This window comes from Larus michahellis, chromosome 14 (genome assembly GCF_964199755.1).
Source record: "Larus michahellis chromosome 14, bLarMic1.1, whole genome shotgun sequence".
Classification (NCBI taxonomy): Eukaryota; Metazoa; Chordata; class Aves; order Charadriiformes; family Laridae; genus Larus; species Larus michahellis.
In genome coordinates, this window is record NC_133909.1 from 2363971 (window position 1) to 2375996 (window position 12026).

The window sequence follows — 12026 nt, forward strand, 5'->3', positions numbered from 1 at the left end:
GCAAAGCGATAATTTAATTTCTACCCAGGCTTCCATCAGGAAGTGGAAAGTTAATCATGTACTATTTAAAGCATATTGAGAAAACTGATAACTCTGGCAACGGATGCCGTGGGGTGGGCTGAGCCCAGCCTAGATGGGACCCAGCAGCCACGCGGTGCTGGGAAAGGTCTTGCGCATCGCCATGCACTTCTCCTGGTCGATGAACAGGGTGTTGGCTTTGACGGCCAGGTCATGCTGCAGGACAGCCTTGGCACGAACCAGCATTTGCAAGGTGTCCTGGCTGTCTCTCAGCTGCTGCTGAAGAGTCTGCACCGTCCCATGGATGTCACGGACCTCGTTGACAAGGCTGGAAAACAGCAAGGAGCCCTCATTAGAAGTCCCGTCACGCGGGTGGTTTCTAGCGTGGCGCTGCTGATGGGCCCCTGTTGCATTGGTTTTCCCCCTTCAGCGCGCTCAGACTCACTCGGACCCCCCGTTTGTGGCAGATCCATGGGGAAGCTGAGGGCAGAGCTCCTCGGGGTCTCGGCGGGGAGGCACGGTGAACGTCTGCTCAAAGGCTTTGGCAACGCGCAGCCGCGTCTGCCAGAGCAGGTGGTGCCACCAAGCAGAGGGACGAGCAGCTGTGGTTTCCCATTCCTGTTTGGTTTTGTGGGTTTCTTGGCTCCCCCTCCTGGATTTCCCCGGGCAAGGGTCCTCCCCACACCCACGGGTGCACACGCAGCGAAAGAGGACAGCTGGGAGAGGCTAAAAGCGAAGGTGAAACAAGTGGAGGATGGAACAAAGGATGGCGTGAGAGATGCTAAACAGGCTCTGGGGCTGGGTTTAAGTTGCTTTGAAAAGGCTTCCCAGGGAGCCTCACCCAGCGGGCTGCCAGGAGGAGGTGTGAAGTTCAGGGTGCCTGATCCTCCACAGCCCCTCGGGGTGCAATGCCAAAGAGCTCCCTCTGTCCTTGACAGGATTTCCAGTGTCCCCAGCGAAGGTGAGCACAGCCCTCACTGCTTCTCCGTGTGGTGCACAGAATCCCAGGCTGGCGGGGGTTGGCAGGGACCTCTGGAGATCACCCAGTCCAACCCCCTGCCAGAGCAGGGTCACCCACAGCAGGTGGCACAGGAACGCCTCCAGGCGGGTTTGGGATGTCTCCGGAGACGGAGACTCCCCCTCCTCTCGGGGCAGCCTGTGCCAGGGCTCTGCCACCCTCACAGCAAAGAAGTTCCTCCTCGTGTTTAGGTGGAACTCCCTATGCTCAAGTTTGTGCCCGTTACCCTTGTCCTGTCCCTGGGCACCACTGAAAAGAGCCTGGCCCCATCCTCCTGACACTCCCCCTTTCAGTATTGATAAGCGTTGAGAAGGTCCCCCCTCAGGCGTCTTTCGTCCAGCCTGAAGGGACCCAAATCCCTCAGCCTTTCTTCACAAGAGAGGTGTTCCAGTCCCCTCATCCTCTTGGTAGCCCTTTGGTGTCCCCTCTCCAGCAGTTCCCTGTCCTTCTGGAACCGGGGAGCCCAGCACTGGACACAGCACCTTGCACAGCAGCTGCACCCTTGCGGTTACCCAAAAGCAAGGACCTAAGAGCTCTCAGCATGAGCCTGTTGGAGAGTAAAGGGCTTGTCCTTCAAACCTGAGCCCATCCAGCCGCCGGGAAGCAGGCAGGAGAGAAGACGGGGTTGACGCAAGTAGGAAAAATCCAGCCCCTCATGGGGTGGCATCAGGCCGCCCCCGGCCATGGGGTACAGCCTCCGTTGTGGGCGCAGAGCTCTCCCAGCACCCAAAGGCTGGGATACCCGCTCATTGCTTTTGATTATGTCGGTGCACTTCTGGAAGGACTCTTTAGGAAAAAAAAGCAACCCCCCATGATTAATTTTGTCATCCAGCGATGCTCCCGAGTGCTACCACCCGTGAGCCCTCGAGGTCCCCGCCGGCCCCGCGCTCCTGCCTTACCGCAGCTGGGCAGTGTCCCGGCACAGCTCCATGTTTGGCCTCCGAGTGCGCTCGTCCAGCCGGGTCTGAGCCACCTTTAATGGAGGCCCCTGGTCCCTAATGGCCTTTTGGATGGCTTCTATATTCCTCTCGGTCTGGAATATTTCCTGCACTGTCTGGCGTAAGAAAGAAACACATGCATAAATTTAAAAAATATATTCTCCAGCGGCAACGTGATTTCCCTTTTCTGCCATCCATCTGCAGAAAAAAACCAAGTTCAATTAGCAGACCCCGGGCTCAGACTGCTCTCACTCTGCCATAGATGGAGGCACAGATCCAGCAGCCATTTCTCTGCGGGGAAAAGCCTCTCTTTGCTCTTGCTGTCACATCAGAGGAGGTTTTGGAGCAGTGACGGATCTACTGAATTACCCACTCCCCAAAATTACTGCTTGCAGGAACTGATCGTCCATCACTAGCAACTAACAGAGGGCAGGTTTTTGGTGGATGCTCGCTGAAGGATGTGGCACCAGCCCGCGATGCTGCAAGCCCAGTTTCTGCTCGGTTAATCTGTGCCGAGCACTTTTCAGGAAGCTTTCCATGAGAGCCAGTGGTGCGAGCCTGCTGCCCATGGCTGATCTCCACTTCATCTGCTTGGCGGAGCAAACACACCGATACCTGTGCAGCCACCACAGAGTGCTGAGACCGAAAACACATCCTTGGAGGAGCAGCAAAGCTGCAAACCCCACAGCAGACACCCCAGCAGAGTCCCAGTAAAGCCCTTCTGCAGGGCAGCCAGCGCCTCTGAAGTAACTAGCGCTGATGCAAGTAGCGCTGGCATTTTCTGCTGGAAATCCCTGTGCTAGCAGGCTGTCAGCTGGGATGAGCAACGGGCAGTATCCCTTGGGATGAAATTACACTGCCAACTCATCCTGCTCCAAGAAGAAAGTCCCCAAGAAAGCTGGGCAGGGGCTGTTTGCAAGGGCATGTAGCGAGAGGAAGAGGGGCAATGGTTTCAACTAGAGCAGGGCAGGTTTAGATGAGACATTAGGCAGAAGTTCTTTGCGCTGAGGGTGGTGAGACACTGGCTCAGGTTGCCCAGAGAGGTGGGGGAGGCCCCATCCCTGGAGACATTCAAGGCCAGGCTGCATGAGGCTCTGAGCAACCTGATCCAGTTGAAGATGTCCCTGCTGACTGCAGGGGGTTGGACTAGGTGGCCTTGAGAGGTCCCTTCACACCCAACACATCCTATGACTCCATGATTCTAAATGATGCTATAACCAGGTTCTTGTGGTGACCGTTCCTCTGCTGGGGCCAGGTCTGCGTGGAGGGTCGCGCTTTGGAGGTGTCACCGGGAAGTGACAGTGTCACACCAAAAGGGAGGGGTTCAGGCTACCTTGGCCAGGTGGGTCTGAATCTTTCTCTTGGCATCGGCCGTCTCGGCGATGCGGTTGGTGAAGGCGCCGTTCACGGCGTTGAACTGCCGCCACATCTGGCTGTCCGTCACCGCCAGCAGGTTCTCGATGTCATCCCGCAGCTTGGCGGAGGCCGCCCGCTCGCTCTGGGAGCGGAGGATGTTGTTGTTGGTGAACTTGGCCCAGGACTGCGGCACCGAGATCCTGGCGGGGAAAAGGAGAGGCCCCCGGTAAGCTGGATGTGGGCAGGCATGGACCCTGCCAGGGAGCAGCGTGGATTCACTATAGCTTAAATCTACACTTTTAATTGGACTGTATGTCATAGTTTAACCCCAGCCAGCAGCCAGGACCACGCGTGCGCTGGTGCAGTTCTCCCCCTTCCCCCCAGAAGGGAGAAGAGGGAGAAAAGGAGGGGAAAGGGAAAGGGAAAAACTCGTGGGTGGAGATAAGGACAGTTTAATAGAACAATAACAGAAACGAACAATAATAATAATAGTAATAATAATAATAATAGTAATAATAATAATAATAATGAGAGAAGTCACTCTCACCACCCAGTGAAGTGGTACTTTCCCGAAACCCGACCGCATATTCCCACCCCGCACCAACCCCCATTTATATCCTGAGCATGGCACCTATGGTACGGAATATTTCATTGGCCTTTCCCTTGTTCTGCCTATGCTCCTCCTCACTTCTATGGGAAGCTGAAAAGAGTCCTTGAAAAGTATAAACATCGCCTAGCAACAACTAAGACACATCTTTGAAAATATGCATAAACTTAAGGAGCTGTTTCAGCAGAGGTGCTCCGCTGAATTAATTGGCAGGCTGATCTCTCAACCCCTGGTAGAATGTTTAATGAGGTGGGACTGGCTTTCACCCTCTGGATGTTTGGCATCCAACTGTCAGCAGAGGGTTGTGCTCCCTTTCTGGGGAGCGGAGAGAAATGACCGCTCTGAGGGAGGTGTCTCCAGGCGGGATGGATCTGGGTTGGGGACAAGCAGCTCCCTGCCAGGGAGAGGCACCGCGTATCCCGGGGACAGCTTGCTGCTGGGGACCGACAGCATGCACTCACGTGGCATCGACCTGCTCCACCCCTCGGTAGTAACTGATGCCCTGGGAGGTGTTCATCAGGTGGTGGCACCTGTCATCGATCCGGTGGGCCACCTGCTTGTTGGCCAGATCCTTCTCCAGATTCTGCTGGGCCGCCCGGTTGGACCTTCAACATGCAAACAGCAGCCATCGGTGGGGACGTACGGGTGGAATGGCTTCCTCCCCGTTTCACTCCCCACAGCAGCTCCCGGCCCCCCGCGCAGCTCTGTCCTCCCACGAGCATCACCGCCCGCATGCCATGGAGCCTCCATGGGCTTTACGCCTGCGGGGTGTGGGGAGAGACAGGCTTCTTCTGGGGGTTCACATCTGCTGGGGTTCTGCTGGGCTTCTGCTGTGACCACAAATGCACATCAGCCCTACGACATGAGAGAAGGAGCTCCTCCTTACGTGATCTGGGCTTTGGCCTTGTCCAGGAACTGCTGCATCTTCTCCTGGCACGACCTGATGACATCGACTTCCTGGGCAAAGGCAAAAGAGGACCCCATCAGTGTCCATACTCACTCGTCCTGGTCACACTCCTCCCCTTGGACCTCTCCAACCCTGCACACAGCAAGAACTTGCCTGCTTGTCTTCCTGCCCAAAGCAAACAGGCAGGAAAACTCACAGCTGAGCCTGCGCCCAGCGCCCTGGAGGGGACAGAAGGGTGCTGTGGCTGCAGCCACGGCCTTTGCGTTCCGTTTCAGGGTGGGTCAATAAGGATTTTTTCACCTTGACCTCAGTGTCAAGCGGTGGTTAGTCCCACTGCACGGACAGGGACACATCCTGGTGCGGACAGGCAGAGCGGTTCCCTGGACCACTACACACCTCCGTCCCCAGATCAGCACCTGCCCTTTTTGCTCCCAAAATGTTTTCCTCCCCAGGAGGAATCCCATCCGTACGGGACAAGAGGAGATGGACTTGACTTCGGTGTAAATGCCCAGGCTGAATTTCTGAGACACATTCAGCTCCACCGGAGGAAGTGTGTTGCTCTCAGCTCACTTGACTTCAGCACAAACCCATTGCCTTTGTGAAGCTCCGGCTGCTGGAGGCAGGTGATCAGTGCTCCAAATCCCATAACTTTGAAATCCAGTAAAAATAGCTTCAACGCATGATCTGAGTTGCCCAACTTACTGTTAAGAGCTGTTCCTCCACGTTGTCATGGACCAGGTCGATGCCCATCCTCTTCTCCCGGTGAAGTAAGCACTCCTGAGCGACCTGTTGGGGACACGCCATCACCGCTGGCTGCAGGGGCAGGGCTCTCTATGGGGACTGTCCCCATCTCCAATAATGTAAGAAAAGAAACTCTAGGTGGGCACGGAGATGACAAGAGGGGGAAAAAAGTGCCCCGGGGCAGCTGGTTTAGCTGACAAGGAGCAGGCGAGCTGCAACATCAGCATTAAACCATCATGAGGGAGCAGATGTGTCCCTGGTGCAGCCACAGCTGAAACGGGGGACCTGTGTCAGCCTTGACGCCCACCTCGCCAGAGCCTCGTGGTAAGACATGGGCTTTTGTCTCCCAAACCGGGATTTTGGATGTACCACTTCTAAAAATATTGAGTTAAGCAAACGCAGCTTTGACGTGCTCAGCCTGTGCTGATAGGGGATCCAGCAGATGGCAAGGGGGGTTTGTTTACTACTAACTTAACTAATGGCCTCTTAATAAAAGCTTTCTAGACGTTCTGGAGCTGCAGTGAAACTTAATGAGACGTTTGAAGGGCTGCAGATGTTTCAGCAGTAGGCTACAGCTTGCAGCGCGCCGGGACGGGTGCTTACCCGGAGAGGGGCCTCCGCCTCGGCCAAGGCTCTCTCCAGCCTGGTCTTCACCTCTGTGAGCGCGTTGGTCTCCCCGATCACCTCATCTAGCTCGTGGCAGAGCTCCGATTTCCAAAACGCGATGTCATTGGCGCGCACTCCCAGGTTTTTGGTGCTTTCTGCTTGCGTTTTCTTGGTCTGCTGGTATTTGTGGTCAATGATGCGGGAGGTATCGGCTCTCAGGCGCTCCGCGTTCTTCTGGGAGGTCTCCGACTCCCTGTAATTGGTCACGTTGGACTTGTACCAGTCTTCAGGGGTGTAGCGGGTGAAGACAGTGGTTCTGGTGGAAACAGATGGAAGCTTCTCGCCGGCGGTTATCCCCTGGGAACTCTTGGAAAAGGCAGCCAAAGTTGGTTTGCTGGCAGCCGTTCTGTAGTAGGTGCTGGGCATCCAGGGGAGGCTGTAGCTCTGAGGCAAGGGGCGGTAAGGAAATCGGTTCTTATAGCTTGATGCCATGGTGTGGATGGCAGGGAGAAACCTGGTGGGTATGGCTCTGGGATGGGCGAACTTTGCTGGTAAGGGAGAGCCGACAGACTCCATGCTCGACCGCTGCTATTCGTGTGTCCCGTCCGTGTCCTGCACAGAGGAGGAGAGAGAGGACAACCTCAGCAACCTCCTGCACTTGCCTTACTTCTTACAGCAACACCCGCAACTTCAAACACAAACAGCGACGCACAGAGTGCCCTCACAGCGCCTGAACAGGCCTAAACCCCTTGAAAACAAATCCCTCCTGACAGCATCCCAAACATTTGGATATAAAAGCGTTTGACTTGGTTGTTAGTATCTAGCATCAGGTCTTGGAATGCGGAGAAAAACAAATCACGGCCGTAAGGAGAATGACAGATACCGTGCCTTCCTTTTCCTTAAATCTGTCAATCCAGTCAAACTGGAGTTGCTCCTTCTCTGCTGTTCCTTTGTTTCTTTTGGCTGGCGTAGCTGCTGATCTTCTGATACTCCAGAGGTCATTTTCTCTGTAAAAGTTCCATTCCCAGCCCCGAGGGCTGCGTCCCTTTTGGACACACATCTGCTACCGGCCCAGCGCCATTTGTGGGTGGGTGAGGGACTCCATCCTCACCCCCTCTATCTTCCCTTGCCTTAAATGCTGGAGTGAGGAGCCTGCAGGTGAGCTGAGCTTTGCAGGACTATATCCAAATTTGACCCCCCCACACCCCTATTTCAGCCTCAAAAGAAGGGCCGCCTCTTGCCTTGCAAAGGAGGAAAGGTGTCGATGGCTCACCTGGTGTAAGATCAGTGTGCGTGGGAAGGAGATGGCCCACAGTCTTTTCAGAGCGCTTGGGAAACACCAGCCTTGCAGTAGCCCTAGGAGGAATGGCCACACATGAAGATTTTGCTACCAAGAATTGCATATTGTCCTCTCCAGCTTGAGGCTGTCAATCGATGGTTATCAGCAAGATAAGGCAGGGGGCCACCAAACACACCTCATCTGAGGACAAACACTCCGGAGGGGTACGTGGTGCTCGGTACGAAGCTCTTGTGAGGTTCCAAGTGTCACCCACGGGCAGGAATAAGTCCCTCAATACGGCTGTTGTAGCCAGCCTGACGTGTCCTTCCCCTAACACCATCCCGTCCCCACTGCTCCCAGCCTGGCTCGGAGCCCCAGGGGAAGATGAGGAAACGGGTGTGCTACAGCAAGATCCCTGATGGGAGTGGCTGTGGGACAGGCAGCGGGAAACTCACACCCTCAAATTTAGCAGAAAAAGAAGCTTTTGCAAACACGACCCTCCGAGGCAGTTTGGCAGAACCGAGGACGAAATGTCTGCGCTCAGGTCCAACAGAAACCACCGCGTGTGCCGCTTCCCACAAACCGCTCCCTTCAGCCCTTTTGTCCCGGCTAGGGATAAATGACGGCGCTTTCCCTAGCTCCGTGCCGCTTTATACCTGAGAAACGGCCTTGGGAGGGTGGGAGGCAGCTTCCCTGGCTCCCACCCCCACAAATAAACTCTGCCCTTTCAGATACTGACAGACACACGTTTAGGAAAGGGAGGGAAAACCCCTTGGGAACGGCCCAGGGCTACTTTTCCCTGCATTTCCAGCTGAAATAAATGCCCCTGCATCCCCCTTGGGATAAGCCATCCCAGGGCGACACTTTGTGCCATCCCTGAACACGGACACAACGACAGGAGCCCCGACCACCTCATCCGGGTACATTTAGAGGACAGAAGAGATATGGAGGGGGATTAGGAGAATGACCTGTTTTTTTCCCTCCCAGTTCAGGGACATACTCACCCTGCAGAGGCTTGGGGGTGTGCGGGGGGGGCTGCTACTCAGTGCTGTGCTGTCAGGTTGGGTGGCAGCACTGCCAGACACTGCAGCATCCCCAGTGCCCTCTGTGTCACAGAACCAGGGCAGCGTTGCCGCTGGCGCAGGGTGCTCAGTAACCGGGTTCTACGCGGGCAACTCCCTGCAGCCGCTCTGGCAACCCGATGCAGCCATTGGGCAATGCATTGCTGTGGATGGGCAAGCCAGGGCCAGCCCTGGGCAAGAAAATACCCTCACATGGCATCCTAGATCCTGCCCTGGACAACCTACTGCCCTCCATGGGCAGGTTTTGCAGCCCCTGGGCAACCAGGTGCAGCTTTTGGGAAACTGTTGAGCGGCTTAGTCCTATAATTTGGTTTTCCGTAGTCCTGCAAGAAGCAGGGAGATGGACTCGATGATCCTCATGGGTCTCTCTCGACTTGAGACGTTCTATGATCCTATGAACTCACGGCCCTCAGTGGGCAACCCAGTGCCACCCCTGGGCAAGTCAGTGCAGACTGCGTGCATCCTAGTGCCTTTGCTGGGCAACTTGATCCCTTGCCTGGACAACCCCCAGCACCGTCAATGGGCAACCCAAATCTAGCTTGCTGACTGATGTTGATAGCATTCGGCATGCTACGCTGCAAAATCGAGCGGCTATTGATTTTTTGCTGTTAGCTCAGGGTCATGGATGTGAAGGTTTTGAAGGTATGTGTTGTATGAACCTTTCCGACCACTCATCATCCATTCATAAGCAGTTACGGGAGCTGAAGGATAACATGTCCAAATTAAAAGTGGTCAAAAACAGTTTCGATGATTGGTTAAGCTCATGGGGTATAACGGGATGGTTATCAGATTTACTAAAGCAAGGGCTCATGCTATTGTTGGTTATATTATTATTGATTATGGCAGCCTCGTGTGTTCTCCGCAAAGTGACTGACATGATAGAAAATGCCATGCATAAGGTCTGGCTGGCTCAAGAAGAAAAAGGGGGTATTGTAGGAGTGTATCTGAGAGAAAATGGCCATGTGAGCCAGCCTCCCTACTGTGAGAGATTAGATTAAGAGCAAAACAGGTGGTAGAAGATGGAATTAGTACATGGGAAAAACGGGAACTGAGAAGGTAGAAAACATGTTGTGCTAATGACTAAGCAATTTACTATGCGAATTCTTGTAACCAATCTGATGTGTGAACGAACTGCGTGCACAGCGCGTGGACAGTGTAACTCGCTGATCAGAAATAAGCGAGTCGCGTGTACGGCTACAACACAGGGCATAAAAGATGATGATCGGTGCTTAATAAACGGCTTCTGTTGATTCACATTGGATCGTCTGGAGTCCAGTTATTTCTCCTCAACAGGGTGCGGGAGGAGAAGACATGCTCTCTGCTAAGACACCAGGGGAACCCACTAGCAGGGTTTGACCAGCCACATTTTAACCAAAAGAGGCAGAAAATGCCAGCGACGACACTGTGAGCACCCGGAGATCTGCGGAAAGGTCTGAAAGTCCGTTCAGTCCCTGGCCAGATGAGAGAGAGCTTCACCTGGAGCTGCTTCTGGACTTTCTCATGGGATCTTTTGAGAGAGGTCCCAGCCCTAGCTCTGTCCCAGCATCAGTGACACCTCCAGCATCTGAGCTGATCCCATTCCTGCTACGAGTCCCTCTTCACCAGCAGCAGCCGAGGGAGCACAGCCGCCAGCATGGCCACCGTCAAGACGAGCAGGATGGCGAGGGCGATGGGCGACTGGCAGCATTTCACCCCCAGGGCCGAGCTGGATGACACCGAGCTTCGTGTTTCTGTTCTGCTTCTCCTCCCCAGGGAGCTGCAGTCCACAGCCACCAGTGGCATCCCATGGTCACTGATAACAAAGATGTGGGCTTCCCGCGCCAGCTCTCCTGGGACCCCCTGCGAGTCCATGGGGCTGTTCCCCATGCTGCAGCACCGGTCGAAGCTCTGCACTGGCATCACAAAATGGCTGGGCACCACCAAGGTGTTGCTGGCCTCCAATTTGGTGAGATGGGACAAGGAGGAAGGTGACAGAGGCATCTCCAGGGCCCGGAGGTTGGTACCTGCCTTGGGCGGCCATAGAGCTGCCTTCTTGCTGAGGAAAGTCACGTAGCGGCAGATGGGCAGATGATGCTGCTCTGGACCTGGCCGTCAAGCTTGGCGGAGAGCAAGCACTTCACCAGGCAGTCGTGGCAGAAGGTGTGCCCGCAGCTGAGCTGGCGGTGCATGGCCTCCTGCAGGTGGAACTTCTCGTAGCACACGGGGCACTCGGCCGGGGGTCCCTCCTTGCTGGACGAGGCCTCAGACATCCCTGCTCTGTCGGCCACAGGCGCTCCCCAGCTGCGAGGAAGAGGCACGATGGGTTAATAAGGTTGAAATGATAAGCATGATCCATCTCTTCATCTCTCCTCCTCCTCCCTGCTCTCTTGCTTTTGCCCTCTTGCCCCTAACAGATGCAGTTGACAGCTACTAGGCATCCTCTCAACAAGACAGGCCATTTTCAGGAGCATTACGCCTCTCAGTGTGGCCCTTGGGGCAAGAGAGAGATGACGGGAGGACCCCAACTCCAGAGCCAGCGGGGGCAACAATCCCCGGCTGCAAAATCACATGCACGAGCCCCTGGATGGACGTGCTCAGCACGTGGTACAGATAAAGCAGGTTCAGCTTGTGTCACGAGTGCCTCCGTGCACTGCTGCCAGCTCCAGGTGCACGGGAGGTGGGAACTCCCATCCCACAAAGAAACCTGCCATGGAAAGGGAGATGCTCCCATCCCAGGGGACACAGAGGGGCCAGCGGGAGCAGGGAGAGGCCAGGGCAGTGGGACAGGTGGGAGCACAGGACCCCCCGGGGATGGAGAGGGGGCGTGCTGGACCCGGGGCAGGCAGTGAGCACCCACGCCAGGCTCCTTCCAGGCTGCTGGAGGATGTCCCAGGCTGGTGGCCAGGCCACAGCCATCTCCAGGCTGTGCTCCTCACGCCGGAGCATGGTGTGGTCAGCAAGCCCCGGAGCCCGGCGTCTCCTCTTAGTCAGAGCGGGGAGGGCAGAGCCCAGCCATCCCGCCTGGCCCCTGCCCCAGCCTGGGGCGCCAGGGGGAGCGCGGGGCCGCTGGGATCCCCAGACCCGCGTCTGGGCTGGGTCTGAAGCTCTGCCGTGCGTCTCCCAGGGCAGGGAGCATTCATGCGGCGGCTCAAGGAAGGGAGAGGGGAGCGGGAAGAAGGGAGAGAGGAGAGGGGAAAAGGGAGAAGGGAGCGGGAGATGGGTGAAGGGCGGAGGAAGAGAGGAGAGGGGAAAGGGGAGAGGAGAGAGGGGAGAGGGGAGGAGGGATGCTCAGCTCAGCTCCTTTCTCTTAAAACCTGAGCTTCATAAAACCTGCAGGTTTTTCCAGACCTTGCAGCATTGTCAGACCCGACCCAACCTGCACCCCTTTTCTCACGCATGACTGTGCCCATGGGCATCCTCACAGCTGTCTCTGGAGGTTTTGCCATCCCCTCCTTGGCTGACCTCCTCTTCCTTGGGAGCCATCCCCTGCGCCAG

General features: G+C 55.8%; 1 protein-coding gene and 1 pseudogene across 1 annotated transcript; both read right to left on the reverse strand.

Annotated features, from left to right (window-relative positions):
* Positions 1–129: 129 nt before the first annotated feature.
* On the reverse strand, positions 130–6767 carry LOC141751235 (tektin-3-like). The gene is made up of 7 exons (XM_074607652.1): positions 6189–6767; positions 5547–5630; positions 4824–4894; positions 4399–4542; positions 3308–3530; positions 1936–2090; positions 130–346 (listed from the first exon to the last, which is right to left on the reverse strand). The coding sequence occupies exons 1-7, from the start codon at positions 6765–6767 to the stop codon at positions 130–132; spliced, it is 1473 nt and encodes a 490-aa protein (XP_074463753.1).
* A 3369-nt stretch (positions 6768–10136) lies between these two features.
* LOC141751192 (RING finger protein 222-like) lies at positions 10137–10801 on the reverse strand (annotated as a pseudogene).
* Between the last annotated feature and the right edge of the window lie 1225 nt (positions 10802–12026).

Bases quoted from the DNA above. Each gene is read 5' to 3' on its own strand.
- LOC141751235 (XM_074607652.1), bottom strand. From the start codon at position 6,767: ATGGAGTCTGTCGGCTCTCCCTTACCAGCAAAGTTCGCCCATCCCAGA. The intron at 5,631-6,188 runs GTAAGCACCCGT...TGTCCCCAACAG, and splicing joins AGGCGGAGGCCCCTCTCCGG to GTCGCTCAGGAGTGCTTACT. The intron at 347-1,935 runs GTAAGGCAGGAG...GCTGTTTTCCAG, and splicing joins CGGGACACTGCCCAGCTGCG to CCTTGTCAACGAGGTCCGTG.